The sequence below is a fragment of the Ambystoma mexicanum genome, chromosome 11, assembly GCF_040938575.1.
Source record: "Ambystoma mexicanum isolate Mex_15411 chromosome 11, UKY_AmexF1_1, whole genome shotgun sequence".
NCBI lineage: Eukaryota > Metazoa > Chordata > Amphibia > Caudata > Ambystomatidae > Ambystoma > Ambystoma mexicanum.
Window position 1 is genome coordinate 1,084,093,992 of NC_090934.1, and position 22,686 is coordinate 1,084,116,677.

General features: G+C 47.1%; 1 protein-coding gene across 1 annotated transcript in view; it reads right to left on the reverse strand.

Moving 5' to 3' along the window:
- LOC138504127 (proprotein convertase subtilisin/kexin type 5-like) overlaps window positions 1–22,686 on the reverse strand; it is a 1,167,632-nt gene that overhangs the window by 519,890 nt on the left and 625,056 nt on the right. Inside the window, exon 11 of the mRNA XM_069624346.1 lies at window positions 7,192–7,437. Coding sequence (XP_069480447.1) covers window positions 7,192–7,437 — 246 coding nt within the window. The remainder of the gene's footprint in view (window positions 1–7,191; window positions 7,438–22,686) is intronic.

Genomic DNA, 22,686 nt, shown 5'->3' on the forward strand with positions numbered 1-22,686 from the left:
TGCAGGGTGCAAGACCACACCTGGTCAACGTAGGACACACTGGCAGACCATCGCGAACTGCATAAGTGCCCTTGGATTTGTGAGACACACAGCTGATGATTGCTACAAGCGGTGGAATGACCTGAAACGCACAGCAAAGAACAAGTTGGCCTCAAATCATGCTGCTACTCTGGTGACTGGCGGTGGGTCTCCACAAGAGGACAACAAACTCATTGAACATGAGTCTGTTGCTGGGACCTTCGTCACAGAGGAACAGATCCAAGGTGTGGGAGATCTACCTGATTATGACCCATTGTCCGGTGAGTGCTCATGTGTGTGTGTGTAATCCATGTGTATGTTGTTTGGGTGACGGGTTCTGATTGAGTGCCAGGTGAGGGTGTGTACTCCTGAGTGTTATGGGTCACCCATTTGCTTCCTCGCATACATTCACGTGCCTTGGATTTGGGTATGACTGTATCCCTTCTGCCCACAGTTGCGAATTAGGCCCACATTAGTGCACTTTACCTTGAACTGTCATCTTGCAACTACATTGTTCAGATTTTGTAAGTGTTCATTCAGGCTGATTGTTTCCACTCTCCCATTTTTACTACGCATTTTTCTGCCCTATTGCAACATATGTGATATGCTTCGGTCATTGTTTACAGCCCACACTGGGCCACTATTTTTACCCGGTTATGTTAATGATTACATCATTCAGGCCGATGGAGTATTGGGCTGCAGACATTTTTTATTAGGGCCTGTTTGCATGTGGAACATGACAGATGTTTCCTGTAATGTTAAAGTGACCAACCATTGATCAGCCCACAATGACTGTATTATTGGACACTGGATGTGTTTCAGTGTGTGGCACATGCATATTTAGCAACACTATTCAGCATTAATCTTTGCATCATGTTGATGTGACATGGATGTGTGACAGTACCCATTCACTGACATATTGCTGTAGTTTTGTAATTTACTGTGGCTATGCTACATGACATCTGTGTGGTGGCATGTGTCATGTATGTGTATTGGACATGCCACTCACAGCCTGATGTGTGATGCCAGTGTTACCTAACATGCTGCAAATGTGTTGCTTTTTCATCTTGCTCTCCCCAGTGTCTGCCTTTTTGACTCCACTTCCAACTCTTTGACAATGCATGCATGGCAGGGTTATAGTCATGTAGGACATGTGTAAATCATATACTGGATCTCTGGCTTGTCACGTCCTATGTGTGTGCTATGGTGCTCATGCCTGTTTCCATTTGTTGTCTTTCATGTTTTTGCAGGTGATGATGCACTTGATGCTGTTGAGGTTGAGGAGATGGTGCAGACCCAGGAGGAATCTCAGGCACGACCAGGCACCAGTGGGGGACGTGGTGTGGTGGTGGGTGAAAACCCAATGTTACTGCAGACCATACTGTCCAGGGGTGTCTCTGGGTGCACCTCCCTAGACCTCTATTCAGGAGCTGAATCGGATGATGAGACTTATGTGCCGTCGCAGGAAAGTGTTTCTGGCAGGGATTCTGTTCTGTCCAACCCACCTGCACCAGGGGTAGAACCCTCTATGGGGATGTCAGTGTTGGTAGGTCCGCCTTTGGCGGTTACGGATGCAGGGTCAGACTCCACAGCATCTGATCCTGTTCATGGGCCAGCAGATCAGAGGGGGAATGCAGTCCTGCAGCCTCAGGCAGTGCCAGCACAGCAAGGTGCAGATCGCCTTGCCCCAAACAGGTGTGGTGACCGTCGACGCGGTGGCCGTGAGCCACAAGGCAATACTGTATGGGAAAACTCCATGTACGGTATGGCAACCCAACAGGCAGCATCAGTAGAAATGATGGCTCAGGCAATGGAGATGGTGGCCACTTCCATAATACCCCCTGAAAGGCAGATGGAGCAACAACAGCAGGCAACAGACTCCATTTTCCAATCCTACAGGGAAGACATGTTGGCGTCCAACAGGGACCGACGGGCGGCACTGGAGATTCTGTGCGAATCCATATCAATAGAGTCCCAGGGCCACAGGGAAGCCCTGAGGGTAGAACTACATAACCTCAGGCAGACTCTGGTTGAACTTGAGGGTTCCAGTAATTTAAGGGCAGAACAGCAGCTGGAGCAGCTCACGCGTTCGCTCTTAGCTGAGCTGCATGCAACACGTGAGGAGATCCAGGCATCACGCGAGGCCATGCGTGCAGAAATGCGGGCAACCCGTGACGTGCTGCATGGGGATCTCTGAAGTTTAATCCTCCATAATCAGACCTTCCAGACCCGCATGCTTGCTGCCATGGAGGACCATACCAGGGCTTTGCGTGGGCTGCCTCCCATAGTGCCACCACCTCCTGATGCAGCAGCAGAGGGTGAGCAGAGCGACAGCAGTTCTCCCACTATAGCCGTGCAGGCCATGAGCCCAAGGAGGTATTTTTTTTTTCGCAACATCCACGCAGGTGGTTGTTGGTGTGCACCCTGTCCTCTAACCTCCTGTGTGGCCTCCCCCACCCCCCCGGCCCCCACATGGCCATTTTTGATTTTTGATTTTTTACAGTGTGTTGCCTTGTGTGGCTCCCGTGGGCATCCACTGTATTCTGGCTGGGCACATGCAGGCTTGTCCTGAGTTTGGGTTAGATGCTTGGGTTCGTGAGACACACACCCCTCCTGCTTCCCGTTCCCATGGGCTTGCAAAGGGTGTGCCCAAGTGACAGTGAATTACACAGTGACGTTGGGCTCCCATGAGCTGTGTGGGCAGTCTGTAGTCAATACTGTGTAGACATCCCTAGTGGATATTGTTGTTGTATTGTACACTGCATGGTGTATTGATATGTGCTTGTGCATCCATGTCTTCCTCCTAATTTGCAGGTTCCTTCCTCATGTCTTCACAAGGCTGTCTCCTTTGCAGATGGAGTTCATGTTGTATGCAGTACACTGACATTTGCGTGACAGCAACACTCTACAGTTGGAAGGGGTCGATGTGCTGGTTTATTCAGGTTGTAAGACTACCACTACTTTGACTTAGTACTGTCATGTTTTTGCAATGTTTCATGGTGTGTTGCTGTATTGTGTTGGTGGTAAGTATTTGTTCATGTGTGCTGTTTGTTATTGATTACTGGGAGCATACTGTCTGTGGGCAGTTTCCATTTGGGACAGTGCACTTTGTGACACTTGTGTCAGGTCTTGTGCATTGCTTCGTTTGCTTTCACATTGCATGACATGCCATGGTGTGTTGGGTGGCTTCCTGCTGGCGTACGTGTTTCCGGAGTAGTGTGTCTTTTTTGGCGCACGCATTAGCCCCGTTCGATTCCATGAATACATGTTGTAGATGCGCGTGTGGGCGTTCCGAGCATTTGCCTCCTGTACTTCCCCCGTGACGCCCACATTTTCACGCGTTGTTCCCCATTCCGCGTGTTACGCCTCCTGTTCTGCCTACTTTTGTTGTGTGCGCTGCGCTATGTGCGCTTTCGCTGTGCACTTAGCGCACGCTGTCTGGAGACGTGTGCGCCAGCGTGCGCCACGCAGAATTTTAGCGCACATCCAGGGATTTACACGTGCGCAGACTTCCATGAATCGCTGTGCGCGGGTTTCGCTGCGATTTTCGCACTTGTGCTGTGATTCGCACGCTTTCACATGCTTGCGCCGAAAATTTCAGCGCACAATAATTCCATGAATTGCCCTGTACAACTGCTAAAAAATCATGCGGGGAAACAGCAGCATAGTTGTGTAAAGACAAATCAGCTACAAACATCTATGGCAAAATATATCACCCAATTCCCCTCGCATCACGGTTATTCTATACCAGCACCATTAGAATATATTAAAATCCAGTTGAAAATTACTAAAACCAATTTCCATATTGTTTTGCAGTTTTCCAGCGATTTGCAGTAACATTATAACAACTCTGTACAGAACACATCCATTATCAACTGGAAACTTCACAAGCTAAACATTGTGTTTCCATTCGTCCAATCTGCTCTATATTACGTTTGAGGCCAGTTGGATTTTCTAGGTTAGAAACCAGCTCCTAAAAACATAACGGGAGGTAGCAAATACCACATACTGGTGACATGGTTAATTACATAAGGCCACTGCCGCTCTGGTGTTTCTGAGGCCCTCTGTAATAAACAGTGGGCTTGTGTACACACACCTAAGTCTATTGGTTGCAGGGCAAAGCAAAATGAAGTGGATAATTGTTTCCTTTGGGTCTCCACATAATGGGCATGCCTCACTGCCCTTTAGCTTCCAATTCTTACTGATAGGAGCCAGCGGTAGAATTCCCAGCCTAAATCTTGCATACAAGCCCCTCTCACGGATAGTACACGGTTGGCCTCAAAACCAACAACCAATTTATGCACAAGATATGCACAAGATATTCTGGGCCAGTTTGCAAAGAGGAAGCTTCTTACACTAAATGTCTTTCTGATTGAACTTTCAGTGCATCTTTTAGTGCCAGACACACCACGCTTTGCTATCTATTCCCTGTGGGGTTTCCCACAGCGAGCAAGCCCCCAGAGAAAATACATTTTTCACATGGAGCACCCACTTAAGGATTTCCCCCATTCTAACGACATGAGGTGCTTCAGTTCTTCCCTCTGTTGATGTAATTCCTCTACTTGCCATAGCCTTAACAAGTATAGTACTGGTCTGATGAGAGAAGGTCGCAGATAAAGGAGACTCCAATTCCAACCTTGCAGAGCAGGAGGGAGCAGGAGGGGGCCAAGACAGCAGTTATTTTTTAAAGAACTTTGAGAGTCTTCATGTTCCCTTGTCCCCAAAGTTCAGCACTATATATTGAAGCAGGGATTGTTTGACCTCCATGATGCAATAAGGCAACAGATTTTACTGCTCCACAATGTTTGTTCATTTTAAGGTTAGCCCTCTCAGTCTTCTCTCCCCAATCACCATCTTCTTGGAAACAAATTCCTATGTAGTCGAAGGGTTTATGGTCATTGCATCGAATTCCTTACATCTAAATGCATACATTTTTTTCCATCTAATAAATGTGCATCAAATGCATTTTTTGTCCTTCTTTTTTTGAGGGGCGGGCGGGAGGGCGGGACACCCCCCCAAACCCCTGTTTTTTACCCTTTAAAATCCTCCTGAACACAAATTAACCCTTTACCCCCCAAAAACATGCATTTGATGCACATTTTTTAGATGGAAAAAATTCGATGAAATGGCATTAGATGCAATGACCAGATACTTAGTCGAAGCTATGGACTGGCTCAAGAGGAACATCCTCCACTACCAATCGGAGGGAAAATTGTTTGGACAAAATGCTATAGTCTTTACATTTACGTAAATAATTCTTAAAGAATTCCTTAAGTCCTGAGTGGTGGTTGCCAATAACCCAGCGTCATCCGCACAAAATCATGTTGTGCACTTTATTGCTCCCAAGTTAGGTCAGTCCTGGCAGTCGGTCAAATAGCGTCAATTATTTCCTGTAAGTATATACAAAAAAGCAAGGGGGCCACCACGCAGCCCTGTCTGTCTCCGTTGCTCAGAACTCCAATGTCACTTCGCCTCCCAGACCTTACCTTACCTGTGCCGAGTTCTTGGAGTATAATTTGTGTATTAGCGCAACTAAATAACTTGGACACTTTCTCTTAAGCTGAATCTCCCACAGTGTATCCCTCGATACACTATTGAAAGCATTTCCAAAATATAAAAATACTGCGTAAAGTTTCACTCTTGAGAGATTGATTTATTTCTGCAGGAGAAGGGACATGATGAAACATTGGTCCACTGTTCCCCTTTCCACTTGAAATCCTGCCTGAAATGGAGAAATTACCTGACTGGCGCCTGCCCACTCCTGTACCCTATTCAAGATGACCTTACGAAATACTTTCCCCACGGAGTCCAACAGAGATACATAGCAATAATTCGCCAGAAGGTCGCTTCTCCATTTTATATATAATGGGACCAAAATCACACTTTGTCATGATGATGGAATAGTTCCTGTCTTGATTATTGCATTAAAAACTGCGTAGAGGACTATGGAGCAAATCTTGGGATCGTCCTTAAATAAATCAGGGGGAATAAATAAAATCTGGGCCTGCTGCCTTGCCCATGGTCTGCTTACCGATCGCCTCCACAACCTCCTTCAGACTAAGGTTGATCCCACCATGCCTGCGGGAAGCCATTGAATGACCGCTGTATCGGCGGTAGCATCAAAGCCCTGATTACTATACAGAGTACTGAAGTGCGACCACCAATCACTCCCAGAAATATTGCAGATGGGGATCTCATCGGCTTCATTAGCCTGTCCTGCCACTAATTTCCAAAAGGTGACCCCCATCTTTAGCTCTACTAGCCTCAGAGTTTTTACCCCATTGGATGTTTGAAAACTCCCACTTTTTCTTCGCTAGAAGCTTCTTATAGCAATGTCTCACTGCTAATAATTGGGCTTTGCTGACGGGGGCGTTTCCCTTGGCACATTCAACGATCTTTCCCTTGACCTCGCGGCACTCATACTACCCCTTCTTACTGACAACTCTTTTCCTCAATCAGGACACCGAACAGGACAAAAATAGAAATACACGAGACTGGATGGGCCTTCTCATGCAGTGCAAGGGAAAACACTGAGCTTGAATATTCTGGAAATGGTTCCAGAATTACTAAAGTGCCCCTTACTCCTTAATTATCGAGTTTTACTCTTTAACTTGATTCTTCTCATCCGTTCATTATCAGCTCTATCAAGATATTGGGCAGTACCTTTTTTAAACACCTCACTGCCCTTTAACCATCTGACAAAGGTAACTTTTTTCTTTTTTGAGGACGAGGCAGTATAGCTGTTGTGGGGTTCAGAATGCAAAGAGTTAACATTAGGCCTTATTGTCGAGGTACTAGGATGTGGGTGGCCAGGCTTTGCTGATTGAGATTAGTGTTCATACTAGCCAGATATTCTCATAACTGCTTCCTTGATTTATCAAGTTATCTTATTTAATACAGCACAAACCAGGCCCTGAAGGTCGTCAGAGCACCGTATAGCCGGTAACACTGAATGAAGATGTATTAATTGCAGGTGGCTGGCATCACAAGTATTCCTCTATACATCAGAGTAATTTTTAAGCGTGCACAATGAGCTGCTAACGTGCTGTAAGGCAATGCAGATGATTACTCCCACGTTATTGACATGCTTCCCAAGAGTGCAGAACCTACTAGTACGAGAGCTTAAGATGTGGACAATGGTGTACAGGTGTTCTGCATCGATCATTTTCTTACCGTGTAAATTGAAGGGGGAAGTGCAGGTAACGCAATCACTTCGAAAAGGCCCATCACACGACTCACAGGTGTCGTGGCAAGGCTTGCAGGTGAAGAGGTCATCGTGCAGAAAGGTCCTCGGAGGGCATTTGGCATCGCCCTGGACACCGCACATTCCAGTGCTGGGATCCAGAGTCAGCCCCAACTGGCACTGGGTGCAGTCTGTGGGTTCTGGACCAGAACAACTGGCACAGGTTCTATCACATTCTGGCAACAAAAAAAAACAGAACGAACATTAGAGCATGTGTTATACTGTCAATGCCTGAGTACATCTGTGTGTAAATACCAGGGGACACCTGTGTGCACAGGAACAACCTTAGATTTTCTGAAGCACGCTAACACAATAGAACTGGGCCACCAGAAAATAAGGAACATATTTGTGAAGCGAGTTGCAATCATGCCACAGATATTTTAAATCTATTTTTTGGTTGTCTTATAGCTCCAGGAAGGGACCAATGAGAATCGGAATGATGCACATCTTTTAAGCAAGAATACCCGAGCTGGTGAAATTTCCTGGGCATGAATGCTAGGATTACTTACTAGTACTCTTCATTACTCCTATTCTGACTCTTAGCATATGAACAGAGCATTAGCTCCACCTCATCCTTCCTCATCCCAGTACTTACCTCTGAGGTACACCAAAGTACAGCCAACAGGGTGAGGTCCCAAAGAAAGACAGATGTGTTGCAGCACAGAACATCACTTCAATCCCCCAGAAAATCACATGCCAATAGACAAAACCCAACCCCAAAGGAGCCATCCCAGGAATGAGAAACTTCCAGCCGGAAATGGATGAGAAACATGTTCTGGACCGCTCAGTCAGCAGATCTAAAAACCACCTACAGAGACATCACATTGGCATCCGCCCAGGAAACAACCATCCCCCGCGTAGAACGACCCTGGACATGCACAGGCCAACCAACAGCCATGGAGAGGACAGTCCGGATCCAATGGGCGATGGATATCACAGAAGCCTTCTGCCAGCACCAGCAGACCCAAATGTAGCAAGTAGGTCATCCGGCAATACCGGCTCTCTGTCCTCACCAAGAAGAGAGCTCATATCCAAGCCTGCTTGTCAGCGGCATCTTATAACTTGGCTGAACTCTTTAAAATCTGCAAGGAACTGGCCAATCCTGCCGCAGTCTCTACCTCGCCTGTCCCTTCCCAGTCCCTCTGCACGGCAATGGCTTCTCATTTCATCTCTAAAACTCAGGACATTCTATCCTCACTGTCCTCTGCCCTCCCTCCCTGCACTCCAGCTCTTCCTCTGGCCCTTCTGCAGCCACCCCTCCTCCCTCCTTCTCTGCCTTTCCCCTGTTCTCTGCAGATGAGGTTTCTAGACAAGTCTGATCTATGAAAGTCTCGTCTTGCCCAAAACCATCAAGGACCACATTGACACCCTGGCTCGTGCCCTGGCTGACTTCTGCAACCACTCCTTCACCACGGGAGTCTTCCCATCCCCCTGAAGCACTCCCTTGTGCACCCTCTTCTTAAGAAACCCTCACCCGATCCCTCCTTCCCAGCCAACTATAGCCCGATCTCCATCACTCCCTTCCTGGGCATGCTCCTGGAGAAACTGGCCATCTCCCAGCTTAATCTCCACACTGAATCTGTTGGTTGTCTTCATGACCATCAGTCTGACTTCAGAGCTGTCAGAAGCATGGAAACTGCCCTCCTGAACATCTGTGAAGGCCTGCTCTCAAGACTCTAACACTCGCTATGTGTACTCATCTTGCTTGATCTCTCTTCTGCCTTAGACACTGTCAACCATTCCATCCTGCTAAAGTGCCTCTGTGATAACCTAGCTATCACCGGTCAGGCCCTGGCATGGCTGACTTCCTTCCTCTCTGACCGACCCTCCCAGGTCCAACTTGGGTCCTTCCTCTCTGCTATCTTTTTCTCTACCTGTGGTGTCTCCGAGGGGTCTAACCTCTCTCCCTGGCACTCCTTGCCCACTGCATTGCCGCTCTCTGCCACAACTTTCAGTGCTACGCAGATAACACTCAGCTCATTTTCAGGCTACCTTCGGCCACCTCTTCCCCATCTCTCATCTCCGACTGTTTGTCTGCTATCCAGGAGTGGTGTGTCGCCAATGACCTCTGCCTTAATGCCAGTAAGACTGAGATTCTCCTCATCGGCACACCCACTCCCTCCTTTCCTGTAGCTCTCTGGCCAGCCATTCTTGGCCCTCATCCTGCTCCCACCTGCAAGGCTAAGAACATGGGGGTCATCTTCGACTCCACACTCTTTCTCCCCTCACATCTATGACGTCTCTAAGAAGTCACACTACTGGAGGCACCTCCTCAGAGGTATTCTTCCTTTCCTCTCTTTGCCCCAGAAGCTCACTGTCTCCAGAGCTCTGGTTCTCTCCAGGCGGGACTATTGCAACAGCCTCTTCTAAATCTGCCTGCTTCTACTCTATGCCCTCTGCAACTCATCCAGAATAGGACTGCGAGACTTGTCCTTGGCCTCAAGCCCAGGGATCGTATCTCTCTAGGACTGAAATCTCTGCACTGGCTCCCAGTGGCTGTGAGGATTATGGTCAAAACCCTCTGCATCGTCCACAAGGCCTTCTGGGCCCTGGGGCCTTAATACCTTCAACTCTCTCTTCCTAAATATCTTCCCTCTCAAGCTCTTCGCTTATCCGCCTCCAACTCCCACAGGGTCTGTCGCTTCTCCAAGCAACGAGTTGGCGGTAGATCTCTCTTCGGCTGGGGCCTCCCTCTGGAACAGCCTCCCTGCCTCCCTGAAACTTGAGGAGAACCATCTTCGGTTCCAGAAGCACCTAAAAACCTTAATCTTTGCTTCTGCTTTCTCTCCCCCACTCCCCTGCTGAAGTCCTGGCTGATACTGAGACTGCACGGGTTACCTGTCCACCCATCTGATCTCGGGTCCCAAGGCCTGCCAGTTGCAAGCTTGTTCTGCCTTCCTGGCAACCCCTGCACCTGGTGACGGTTTTCTGTATCACTTCAGTCCCCAAACCAGCACTTATGTCTGCACTCACCCTGCACTTGCCACCAGCTGGCAGTCCTTTATTTATTTTATGTTATCTTATTATCCCATGTTGTTAGGGAGAATTCTCTGTTTAGGCTGAATTTCCTAACCTAGTGAGTCCCCAGCAGCTTTGCTGGATTCCTGGAGTTTGTTTTTTTCATCCTGCCAAGAGTGAGACTCTTTTTCTCGCACTCTTGGACATGAATGTGGTTGATTCTTTTGAATGTCAATGTGTTCTATGGGCTATGGGGTCTTTTACTCCAGAGGGCCTCTTATGTTTTGCTATGTGTGTTACACTGCACCCTCCGTGCCGTAACACTGGGGTGTCCTAGAGGATCCCCACCATAGACTCCATACCCTCGGACTGACTACTGTCTCCCAGGGCATGTAAAGTCACCATTGGCTTTACTAGACCTAAATTTACTAACAGAACTAGTACAAACCATCCTATTGTGGACATACTGGTAGGGGTAATTCGATTACCCCTGGGTCTGTTGTTCGAGGGGGCACTGTCCTGTCCCCCCTCGTCGAGTTTTGGCTGGTGGCAGTGGAAACTACTTTGTATATTCGACCCTAAATATATTCCAATGGGATTCTTCCCATTGTTGGAGGCTAATACTTTTTCACGTTAGTCTCTAACATACCGCCAGTTTATTTATCGTAAGTAAATTCACCGGGTGGTATTTTCTGCCAGAACTCGGTTTTTAAAATGGCGTCTGTGTTCACCTCTGTAACTCCGAACCAAGGGTTGAGCCCCTTGTTACACTTTTGGCGGGCTTCTACCCAGAAGCCCTCCAGAGTGGTGCCATTCTGTCTGGGTACCACAGGGAGGGGGTTTAGGCACCCTGGACTGAGTTGCCTTGCCAACTCAAGTCGCACTCTGGTGTGATTGGCCCGAGTGGTGAGCCGCCCCGCTCACCACTTAGCATGTTTGATTGACAGCTAGGCTGAATGAATGGGGGTTTTCTGCATAAAAGCAGGGCTTTTGGGACTGGATCTTCAGAAGTCGCCACAGGACCTAAGAATCCGACGAGGGTAAAGCTGAGCCGACCTGCAAAGACGACACCTCCGGTGGAGCCCTGCTGAACCGACTCACCACTTCCCAACGACAGAGGAGATCTCCCTGCTGGAGAGTCTTCTTCCCCTGACTGGTGGGAACAACCAGTCCCTTGCTTTTTCTTTGCTTCCAGGACGTAGTGGTCGAATTGCCCGTGCTGAGCACCCCGGCAACCGGATAGCCACTAACAACTGTACTGCGACCAAAAGGTGGTGCCTTGTGACGGAGCACTCCGCGGCTGGTCTCTTCCCTGGTGGTGCAACGATCTTCAACTTTTCCTCGACGACGAGATCCTCTCATCTTCCGGCAAAGCCCCGACATGCATCCACCACCAGGAACAACTGCCCCCGCCGGAGCTATCTCTTCACTTTCAAGGTACTGTGTCCGCTTGGCTTCCCTTGTGACGGTTAACGTGAGGTGTCTTAAATCCTTACCTTTCCATTGGGTCGCCTCCAGACCTTCTTAACTTTTTTGTTCTTAACTGGTCCAACGTTTCTGTGACAATTTGCTACAAAGACTTGAAGTGCATTTCCACTGTGATACTTTTCGGGACATACCGCCTTGCCTCACTCCGAGTGGGCCTGGCCTCTGAACTTTGTAATCCACAGTAGACCCTGCCTTACTTGCCTTGCATTTGCTTCGTAAAAGTGTTGGTACCGAGTTGGTTTAATACCCTGCCTTTTCTCTCCTGTTCTAACGAATATTAGAGTGCCATCTAGGTTAAAGCATTCACCTCTGTCTGCAAATAAGTGGTGCCGTTGAACCTAGACTTGTCGAAATATTGTTAGGGGATTGATATACTTATAGTAATTGTGATTGAAGTTGCTTGCCGTATTAGTGCCAGTGTGTTTTTCATAGATGTGTTTTTAAATAAATAATTATATATCTTTACACCCAAGCTCTGTTCCGTGTCTGCTTGTTCTACTGTGTAAATTGCCCCTTCTTGTATACTCCACATACGGCCTAACTCATCTTGAGAGAAGTCTGACTGCTCAGCCACAGCTACCAGGTAAATCTGGGTGGTGCGGACTGCTACCAATTGGGTTTACTGCTAACTCCTGTAGACTTAAACTTTTTGCAGTGGTCCGAGAGGGAACTGCACAGGTTTCTGCCTAACACATGTACTGCACTTTCCTCTCCCCCCCGCACTTTTCTTTTACCCCCTTCTCTTGCACTTGAGCAATCTGAATGACACCTGGCCTAGTAAGATCGTTGTCTGTCTTCCCACTGTTCCCCCGCCCTTGCCTCGTTGCGCCTTGAAACACCTGTGTATAGGCACGTTATAAATGCTGTATCCTATCATATCAGAATGGCGGAACAGCTCTGTCCGAGAAAAGTGTTCCAAAACAGCCTGCTGATCATCAACAGCCTACCACGTCGGGGTCTGGGGATCCCGGAAAACCTGGAGAACCAGAACCTGAGATGTGCAAAAACGAGACACCACCATTGGCAAAAACATGGGGTCACAGCCCAAAACAATGAAACTAGGGAGCACCCAGAGTAAAGGGAGGGCGACAAAACAAAACCCCCACCTCCCACAGATACCGGGCAGATGTGAGAGCAACAAGGAAGGTTGTATTGAGAGCGAGACGCCGGATGCCAAGAGCCAGAAGAGGATCAAAAGGCGGAAGGAGGAAAACCGCAAGACCAGAGGAAGATCCCACAGAGGAAGACCCACAGAGGCACAGGGATGAGAAGCAGCCAACCCTCAAGGAGCTCACCTACCAAAGTGCCCTCCCCTCCATGCAGCCCACATAGACCCCCTTGTGTACCGCAATGGAGGCCCACAGGGAGCGAAGCATGGAAACTGGCAGCCCCTAGGTGAACCCCACCTGGAGAAACTGGAGAACAGAAGGCAACCGACCCTGAAGGGGGGAGTACCCCAAACCACCCACATCAATCCAGAAAAAAATCCCCCAGTGCCTGTCTCAGGACCTTAAGGTAGAAGGGCGTCGAGTCTGGAGGATAAAATCAACGACAAGATCAAAAACACCCAGAGAAGTCAACCGAGACAGTGCAAGATCAAAACTGCCCATCCAATCTGCCAGACCTCGCACCCCAGACTGGTCTGCAGAGGGCAAGGCCACTTTACAATAATCCACAGCCTGACAGTGGAGCACCAAAAGGGAAGGGACCAACCACATTGAGGCCAGAAAAGCGCCACCAAGAGAACCGTCACCCGCAACAACGGACTCACAGCACCACCCTGGGAATAGTAAGAGGAGGAAGAGCACAGAGTAGACCCTGAGGCCACACCAGATACAGGACGTCCACCCCCAAGCCACCACTATCGGAAACTGAGAGCAGAAGAGGGGAACCCGCTTTCGGCAGAACAGGCGCTTTCTGGGTGGATCTTGGGGACCCAGGCTCCTCTTCAGTCTCTAGTCTTGTTGCTGGTTGCCAGGTGCCAGGCCAGCCAATGCTATTCAGTGGTCGCACCACCAGAGAAGACTGCTGCCTTTCCATTTTGTCTCATTTCGTGACTGGAGCCTCTTGCTTGGTCAAGGCACCCACCATCCAGCCTTCAGCTAGTGGGTCTCATTCCGTTCGCACTACCACTGGCTCCATGGCTCGACGTGGCTCTGCTCCTCCAGGACACCGTTCCTACAGAGCAAAAGGAATTATCTCCATTTTCCCTGGTCATGGACTTCAGGCAACTACCAGCATTACCTGAAGCCAATAGAAGGACCTTTGTTAATTATGGTTGTCACAGGGAATGCCAAAGTCATTCCAACATCCATATATGCAGACAGGGTGGTTTGGATTGGGAGTTCCTTATTAGAATGGGAGTCCTGGTCTCCAAGAGGGGAGTCACTCCCAGTGAGGTCCCACTTGCCCAAACTCCTAGGGAGGGTCCTGCATAGCAGGTTCACCTCCCTAGCCTCAACGGGGGTGGCTCCCCTCTGGGGAGAAGGGACGAATTGTCCAGGTTTGTCACAGTATTCAGTGGGGGTAACAGCAGCAGTGATCAAATGAGATTACAGAGAAGTTAAGGTAACCTTATTGAATTTGCAGATGCTCACAGGACGAATACACTCCTGTACCAAGCTCAGAAGTACCTGATGTTAGAAGTCGAGAGCCGAACCCTAAAGTCCCCTCATTTCTCAGAGAAGCAAGGGTGCCCGATTTGAGTGAGCATGAAGCCAAGAAATGATGGCATTAACCATCACAAACTATTGGTCCCAAAGCTGTTCCGAAGACAGTATTGGAACTAACCCACTCCAATCTAATGGCAGGGCATCTTTGGTTAGAGAAGATTCTGAAGGCATTGCTCGGTCAGTTATACTGGGAAGTGGTAAAAGCAGAGATCAAGCAGCTCTCTTCATCCGGCCCCATTTGTCAAAAGACCTTTCCTGATGATGCACCTAGATTACCACTACAGCTGTTAGCAATTAGGGAGGCACTATTGCACCGGAATAGCATTGAGGCAGTTGGCCTCACTGAAGCCATCCAAATCCAAAGGCAGATACTTCGTTGTGATTGTGGACTACAAAACACACTATCCAGAAGCCTTCTCAATGCATAGTAACACCCCAAAAGTGATCTTTAAGGCACTCATCCCTTTCTTCATGAGGGTGGGGTTTCCACAAAGATTCTTACAGAACCAGGGAGTAGCACCATCTTGAAACTGATGAGTGAAATTAAAACACTGATGAATATTTGAACTCTACAAACATCCTTCTAACATCCCCAGGGAAAACAGCAACCTGCAATTGCTCAAACTGTATGCTAACAATACACAGAAGACTACCTTACCCATCAAAGAATAGAGAGGATACAGGTAAAGCTAATCACCACAGATCATCAAGAGTTAGCCCAATGGATTGAAGGTCATGCTGAGGAATTTTCCCCAAAACCATGTTATGAACAATTCCCCCCTGTACACAACGTACACACCACTTGTGCTGCGTTATTCATCTAAAACCATACAGATTACCAGCAAGCAATACACAAAAAACTGAAGAAAATACTAAATCTAGGGTTCATCGAGATGTCGCACAACGAATGCTTCTCCCAAACTGTATTCGCCCCAAAACCAGACATGGCATTTCTGTATTTACCTTTGACTCCTCATCCTCCAATGCCAAGGGTAGATGAGCTAGTGGAGAGGCTGGGTCCGGCAAGATTTATTTCCATCTTGGGCGTGACAAAAGATTACTGGCAGAAACCAAATCCAAGACTGCCAGATGGCTTTTTCAGTTCAATGTCTAACCTTTTGAGCACCACATAGCTCCTGTGATGATCTAAAGGCTGATGGACCACGGTGTGGCTCCTTACCAGGCCTTTGCCAAGGCCTACCTTGACAATATTGTTGTATACAGTTTGACTATGAAGGAACATCTACAGCATCTCAGTTAGGAAACAGACATGTACTAACCGAGAGAGCCAATATAGCCAAGAGAGATGCAGTCCAGCAAGTTTGCACACCCTCACAAAGAGGGACATGTGGGCTTAGGCAGCTATTACCACAGATTAATACCAAACTTCTTTTAAAAAATACAGGGGCCCTAACTGACAGACTGAAAAAGAGTCATTCCAACATTGTCTAGTGGGACAACAAGGCCCAAATACTTGGATCAACTCAAAATAGCCTTGTGTAAAAGTCCAGTACTAATCATGCAGACTTTTCATAGGTAGAAGATGGGGAAGAGAAGACGATAATGTACATCAGCTGCAAACTATAACAAGAGAAACGTATTACCCAATAATTGAATTGTAAGCATTAGACATCAATTGGGCCATTAATAGCTTGCAGTATTGCCTGTTCAATCAATAATTATTTGAAACTAGTGATAGGCCACACACCACTAGTCTTGATGGCCAGGAATAAGGCTCAAATCCTCACATCTAGTGGCGATTCCTGCCTTACAGCCATTCTTATTCAAAGTTGATGATCAGGCTGGCATAGAAATAAGCTAATAGGCTTTCTGTCTGATATCCCAAGCCCCATCCCCAGTGGATAGGGAGCAAAGGAGGAAGATTTGGGGGAAAGGGTGGAAGTATGTGGCAAGGTCAGTACCATGGTCTTGTCAAGAGGAAAAGGAAACCCCCTCCCAGTCGGTGGTGGGAGGCCTATCAGGGAGACATAGAGTACTAGTTCTACCCCATAGGTGGACAGTGGCAGTTGTGAAGTCCCCAATTCCTGCACCCCCCCCCCCAGTGCCAGTCTGTTTCTGACCAGTCCACATTAGTCTCATGTCATACCTCAACAAGATGCTCTTCAGGCTGTTTTCCTAGTAAACAACCATCCGTGGAAAAAAAAGGAGACAAAGTGAGATTCTTTGTTGAGTGTGCCACACGTCCCAAATAAAACCACCAGCAGAAAGCCCCAAGTGCTCCACAATAAGTTGCTGGCAGAGAAAGACCAGCTTAGATGGAGGAAGACAGCGACACCACCTACGCACAGTGGACAAAAAAGCAGCACGGTGCTGCCGAGTATGTGCAGTGAGCACGTACTGCCGGCTAAAGTGTCCTAGACCAGCAGGGACTTACTCAGAGGACCCAAACCCAGGCAATCATGGAATTTACCTTAGGGACACCAGTAACAGGGCTCCCCCTAACATGAACAAGGACATTCAAATTCCTGAGCCGGCATTGTGCTGGAGAAAGGTGGCAGGGCTTAACCCGCTACTTGTAACTTTGGCCGGCATCACAACGTCCTGAGTGGGGAAGAGGGCAAGATTGGCCAAAGATCAAAAAATAATCCAAAGAGGCTGAAGGGGATAAAAAGTGACCGCAGGAAGCAGGATGTGTGGGTTATTCATGTGAGGTCAGATGAGGTGGTGGTGGTGGTAGACAAAGATACCAGCAGGAAGGAGTACGGAGCAGCAGAGTGTGGAAGAGATTTCTGGAGAAAGTGAGGTATTGATTAGTGAGCGGAAGTGGTACTGTATGGTGAGTGTGCATAAAAGTGTGACAAGTGTAGTTAAAAGAGTATGCAGTGAACATGTGTATGTGGGAGAAAAATAGGGTGTCGTAGTCAGAGGTGGGTGGAGAGGGAGTAGTAGTGTGGGGCAGGGTATTGTAATGCAGTGTTAGTACTGGTGTGTAGGGAGGAGTGGTAGTGCACAGAGTAGTAGTAGCGTGGAGGAAGAAGTAGTAGTGTGGAGGAGGGAAAGTAGTAAGAAAAGGAAGCAGTAACATCAAAGGGTGGAGGCAAGACCTAGAAGATATGACAGACATGGGAGGGAAAGAGGAGGAATACAGTTGAGGTGTATAGGAGAAAGACAAAGACAAAGAGAGGGAAAGTACAAAGGGGGCATGGGAGTTAAAGACCAAATCAAGCAGGGTGTCTGAAAGGCACTAATCCCACATCCATTTGGATCCTAAATAACTGGATTGAGAAGGTAAAGTTAGCAAGTCCCTGAGGGAGTTTAGTGAGATAAGGCCAATGGCCTTTAGGTTAACATCTCAGTTGTTAATTCAGCGAGTGGCATACTGAAGGCGAAAACAATTGCTATATATTAATATGGTGCTAAGGATATCTGTGATAGGCAGGAGGGACTTGTAGATGAGGGAGGGAGGGAAGGGGGGAGGGATGACCACAGGGCCCATTGATATTTCAATACAAACCCTTGAACAGTCTCAGATTTGGAGTTATTTTTGTGCTATCGGGGACAATGAGATGCCATTGCTTCCTGGTTCCAAAACAAAATAAATCGTGGGGTTCCTTAACCTTAATTTGATGACCCCATCCCAGGAAATGCCTTGCTTTCTCAGTCACTCACAGGCTCTAGGATTAAGTGCTCTGTGATGAATCCAGTGGAGTCATCATTGATTTCCCTGCGGTGACGACCTCCCATGTGGTCAGGAGGTGGCAGCCACTACCTAATGCTGACCCTTCGGACGGTTATCATGTCAGGTGTCTTGACCCACGTTTGAATTATTATGCTACAACATTTGGTGCTGTGGGCTTAGAAAATCCAAGATGGCTGAAAAGCCCACATTTGCACCAGAATCCAGGAAAGCAGCGCAGTTTTTGCGCACACCAAAATGGTCGCCTGACCTGCCACCCACCAGTGCGAGCGTGATGGGCCAGAAGCGCCATGAGTGAAACGTGGTGCCAAAGGAAAAACAGCAGTGCCTGTTAGCTCAAAAAGCGCATTGAAATCACATTTGTTTCTCTGAAATGCAAGCTCAAAATGCCTATTTCAAACATTGCAAGATATTCAAAAATCTTACTGAACACCAGCAGACGTCTGGTAGAATGAAGTCTTGTGTGCATACCAAATCTGGAAAGATTAAGAGCCTAAAATAATGTTCATAACAAAACTGGCTGAGCTGTGGATGTCAGCAGCTTAAGTGAAATTGGACTTTAAGCCACTAAAATCGAAATGTTTAAAATAAATGAGTGATTTACTTTGGAGCGTCACATATGTTGCAACTGTTTAAATGTCATAGTTTTGAACTTAGAATCAGCATTCTAGCTGCATGTGTCAAAATTGTAAGTTTGATTTGAATGAGGAAAAATGGGAACAAAAGTGACTTTTGGCTGAAGCCTGGCTTAAAGTGATTGAATTCTGCCCGGCAACTACCCCCGACAGGAGTTGAAACTTGCCCAGCAACTGCATTCACAGGCCTGGCTGCCTTCTGCTGTTCCCACCAAAAGGAGATCACACCTCTCTGATTGAATCAGGGGAGGGGTTCCTGGGACTGCAGGAAAAAGAACAATGAACTTTCCTTGGCTCAGACAAATGCTAAATCAGGGGGTCGTAAATGGCTTCCTCTTGGAAGGAAATGGGAGGGGCGCTGCCTCTGGGAGCCACCTGAGCTGGAGGCGGGGACAGACAGAAATTCCCCCATATGCTTTGGAACCTAAACCACACCCATGTGGGCCAGAGCATAATTTTAAAAAGATGGATAATTCATAGTACGGAAGTGTCAAAATTATGTAAATAATATCATTATTCCTGTGATTTTTCTGTGCACATTTTAAGAGGTGTTAGGACTCTGTGGTATGTTCTGGGGAGTAGGAGTGGAAAATAAGGTGTTACTCCAAGTGTCTGTATGTTAAAAATCTGACACTTCATCATCTGATGCCCATATTCCTTGCGCACATTTGTGTAAATTCTGGAAAAGTTTAAAGGTTGTGTTCTGGATGAAAAGGGCAGAATTCTGCCAGTTTTGGACGCAACATCTTACAAAGACAGGGATCGGATGGTTTGGTGCTACAGAAAATATGTTAACTGGACATATAATATTAGAAAAATTGTACATAGATAAATATGCATTTGGATCAAAAATAGATTTGTGTGCAAAGTGACAAGGGGAGGGTCCTCTGACCCATAAACATACCTCATCACAATGACACTCCATTTCCTTCCGCCAATCAAGGGAGAGAGGAGAACTTGGCCAATGATAAGTTGTGAGGGGCAGGCTTAGTTATGCCCACGCACACACCCATTTTCAAAAGACATAAAAAGAGCCACTAAGACCCAGGAAGGGACATTCACTTTCCACATTCAAACTGATTTCTTGCTAAGCGCTTTGCCAGAAGAACCCAGAACCAGAACTTAGAATCCAGACTTCAAATCCAGAAGACTCCAGAACCAGAACTTAGAATCCAGACTTCCGAACTTGCAGCAGAGAGGTCTAGTCCAAAAGCTGAATCCTTCCCAGCAGGCCTCAGAATCCAGCAACCTAACCAAACTATTCAACAGCCGGGTGAGCTGTTTGATTCTGGCCTAGAACCCTGTGCCAGAACCCAGAAAGCAGAGCTGTATCCAGAACCGAGACCCGACCAGACCAGATCGCTGTGCAATGCCAAAAACAGAACCAGAGATCCAGAACCGCAGACCAGAGACCCAGACCAGATTGCTGTGAGCAGAACCGGTACCAGAGACCGTCCATGGCGAGTGAAGCCCAAACATGACCAGATCTTGACGGCCTATTTCAAATTTATAGTGTGAGTACCCACAGAATTGTGCATAGTCATCTCTTAGTTTAAAATAATATAATTCAAACCATTTCCACCTATTTAAAACTGCATCATAGAAATTGTGTGTCCATTCTGTGATTTCAAACCTGTGAAAGTTTCATTTGTCATTCTGCGCTTACTTTATTTTTGAGAATCTACCTCCACTATATTGTCCGTATCTTTTGACCCGCTAAGAATCTAAGCTTTCCAACAAGCCCAAAACCGACTTTCTACTCCTTATAGTTTTTCCGTAATCGCGCTCGACACACTCAGAAAAAGTGCCGCGAATTGGAATTTGAATCAAATTTCTCCACCTGTCAAAATCGCTGTCTTTTTCTTGCAACTGCTGAAATCTGTTTTCAACCTGATAATCCCTCATGAATCACTAATAGGGTTGACCTGAACCAATCTTAAGTAGCTACCACCTACCCTGAATCTCCTATAGGGAATTAAAATCATTTTTAGCATATTTTCACTTCATTGTAAATTACATTAAAAGTATTTCTGCATGTTTTAAAAGCATACCAGTTGCTCCAAGCTTGCTAGGGGGGAACTGAATTGGTAATGCATTTGATTGTATTCCTGAAAATTGTGTGCTCTCCTTCCATCTCCTTATATTGCATAGGGTGGGGAGTGAATTGTCAAAAGAAAAGTGATCATATTATCTCTTGTGGAAACCATCTCAGTTATTTCTGTGCTGCATTCTTTTCCATCATTTCATTTCCTTGAAACCATGAAAGCATTCTCAGCTACTTTATCCTCTCTATACCAACTCCTAAGTAATTAAAAAGTGTGCTAGTATAATACTATCCATTGTTGATCACTGTCATATTCATAAGTGTGCTATCAAATATTAATTTATTTCTAAAAGTGTGATATATATCTTGTTTAATTTTTAAATAAATCTTTTAATTTGCAAAACAAACCTACTTCTTGGCTCAGTGAGGTCAGGGGGATTCAAAGAGAGAGACGTTATACAAGGGTTTATCATCCAGATCTATGAACTTGTCATAAAAATATATAAATAAGGGCTTCGCTTGGGCATCCCAGAATAGGCACTGACTTAGTTGGAGTACTGAATTGAAGTCGCTTAACAGAGTGGGGGCTCGTCTGGGACGTCTGGATTAGATATACCACTTGTGCAGCTTAATACAGTGTGCTAACTGACAGGATACATTAATCCTGTTGGATCACTACGCTGTGTTACACTGTAAAATCACCCCTCAAAAGAAGGACGCTCTAAGGAGACGGTCTGTTTTGCGAAATAAAATACAAACTTCTGTAAGTCAGGAAGGAAATCAATTTCCAGAATGACGACATTGGTAGATATGAAGATAGCTAGAGAGCACCTCTTACATAAACTGTTTGTGAGAGGTGAATGGTCTGAACAGGACCGGAATGTGTGGCTGCAGGTGATCACACAACAGGTCAATGCGACTGGGTTAGACAGCTGGAAAGATCAGGGTCCCTTACACGTAGCCCTGAGCGAATTATACATGGCCCCTAAGGCCAAAGATGAGCACAACAAGATTGTTAGGATAGCGGCATATTTGTATTTATATATGGGAGCCATACAGGACAAATGTGTTGAAGGCCAAGATCTGGCAAATAGGCAACAGATGGCATTAGAGAGGCCCAATCTGACCTGGTCTCTTCTGAGCAGAGGCTGCACAGGAGCCAGGAGTCAGAAAATTAGAGTAGACAGTATCTCATTAAAATCAAAGAGGAAATTAGTATCCTGCAACAGGAAATGTCTGACCAGGATACCAGATTTCTGGCCTTGCAGAAGGAGTACCAAGAAGGTTTGGACACCCTACTGCAGAGCCAGAAAAAGCTGGAGCAACAACTGGACTTCAATAGGGCATGCGCAGAGCAGGTAGTCACCCTGCAAAGCCACCTAGATAGGGAGAAGGCAGAGAGCAACACACTGATTCTGAAAGACCTCAATACCCAGACAGAGTTTGAGGAAGAGTACCAGAAAGCTGGTGCCCTTAAAAGGCAGAGGGATGACCTGGTGGCACAGATGCAGGCTCTTAGTCAGGAAAGGGACACCTTAGGCCAGGAAGTCTGCCACTTAAAAGGACAAATTGAAGAAAATCACTTGGCCCTCCAGGGACTGGGTGACCTCCAAAAAGAGCAACAGAACTTGTTAGAGCACACCAGGAGGGTGGAAGATGCTCTGGCAAGAAAGGAACAGGCCGGTAGGGATGGGACTCAGGAGGTAACCCTCCTGCAGCAAAGACTGGCCCAGTACTCCAGGACCAACCAGGAAGCACAGAGAGAGAATGAGGCTCTCTGCCAGGACACTGATAGGCTCCAGCAACAGGTAGCCATGCAGGAGAGACTGATAGAGTCTAGTAAGGCCTTGACTGAGGAACTGAAAGCACATGCTCTTGCATTGCAACAGGTAGAGATGAGGTTCGCTGGGAAAGGGAAACACCTGAGCATAACATCAGGAGCCCTAGAACCAGAGGCCTTCATCTCTCCC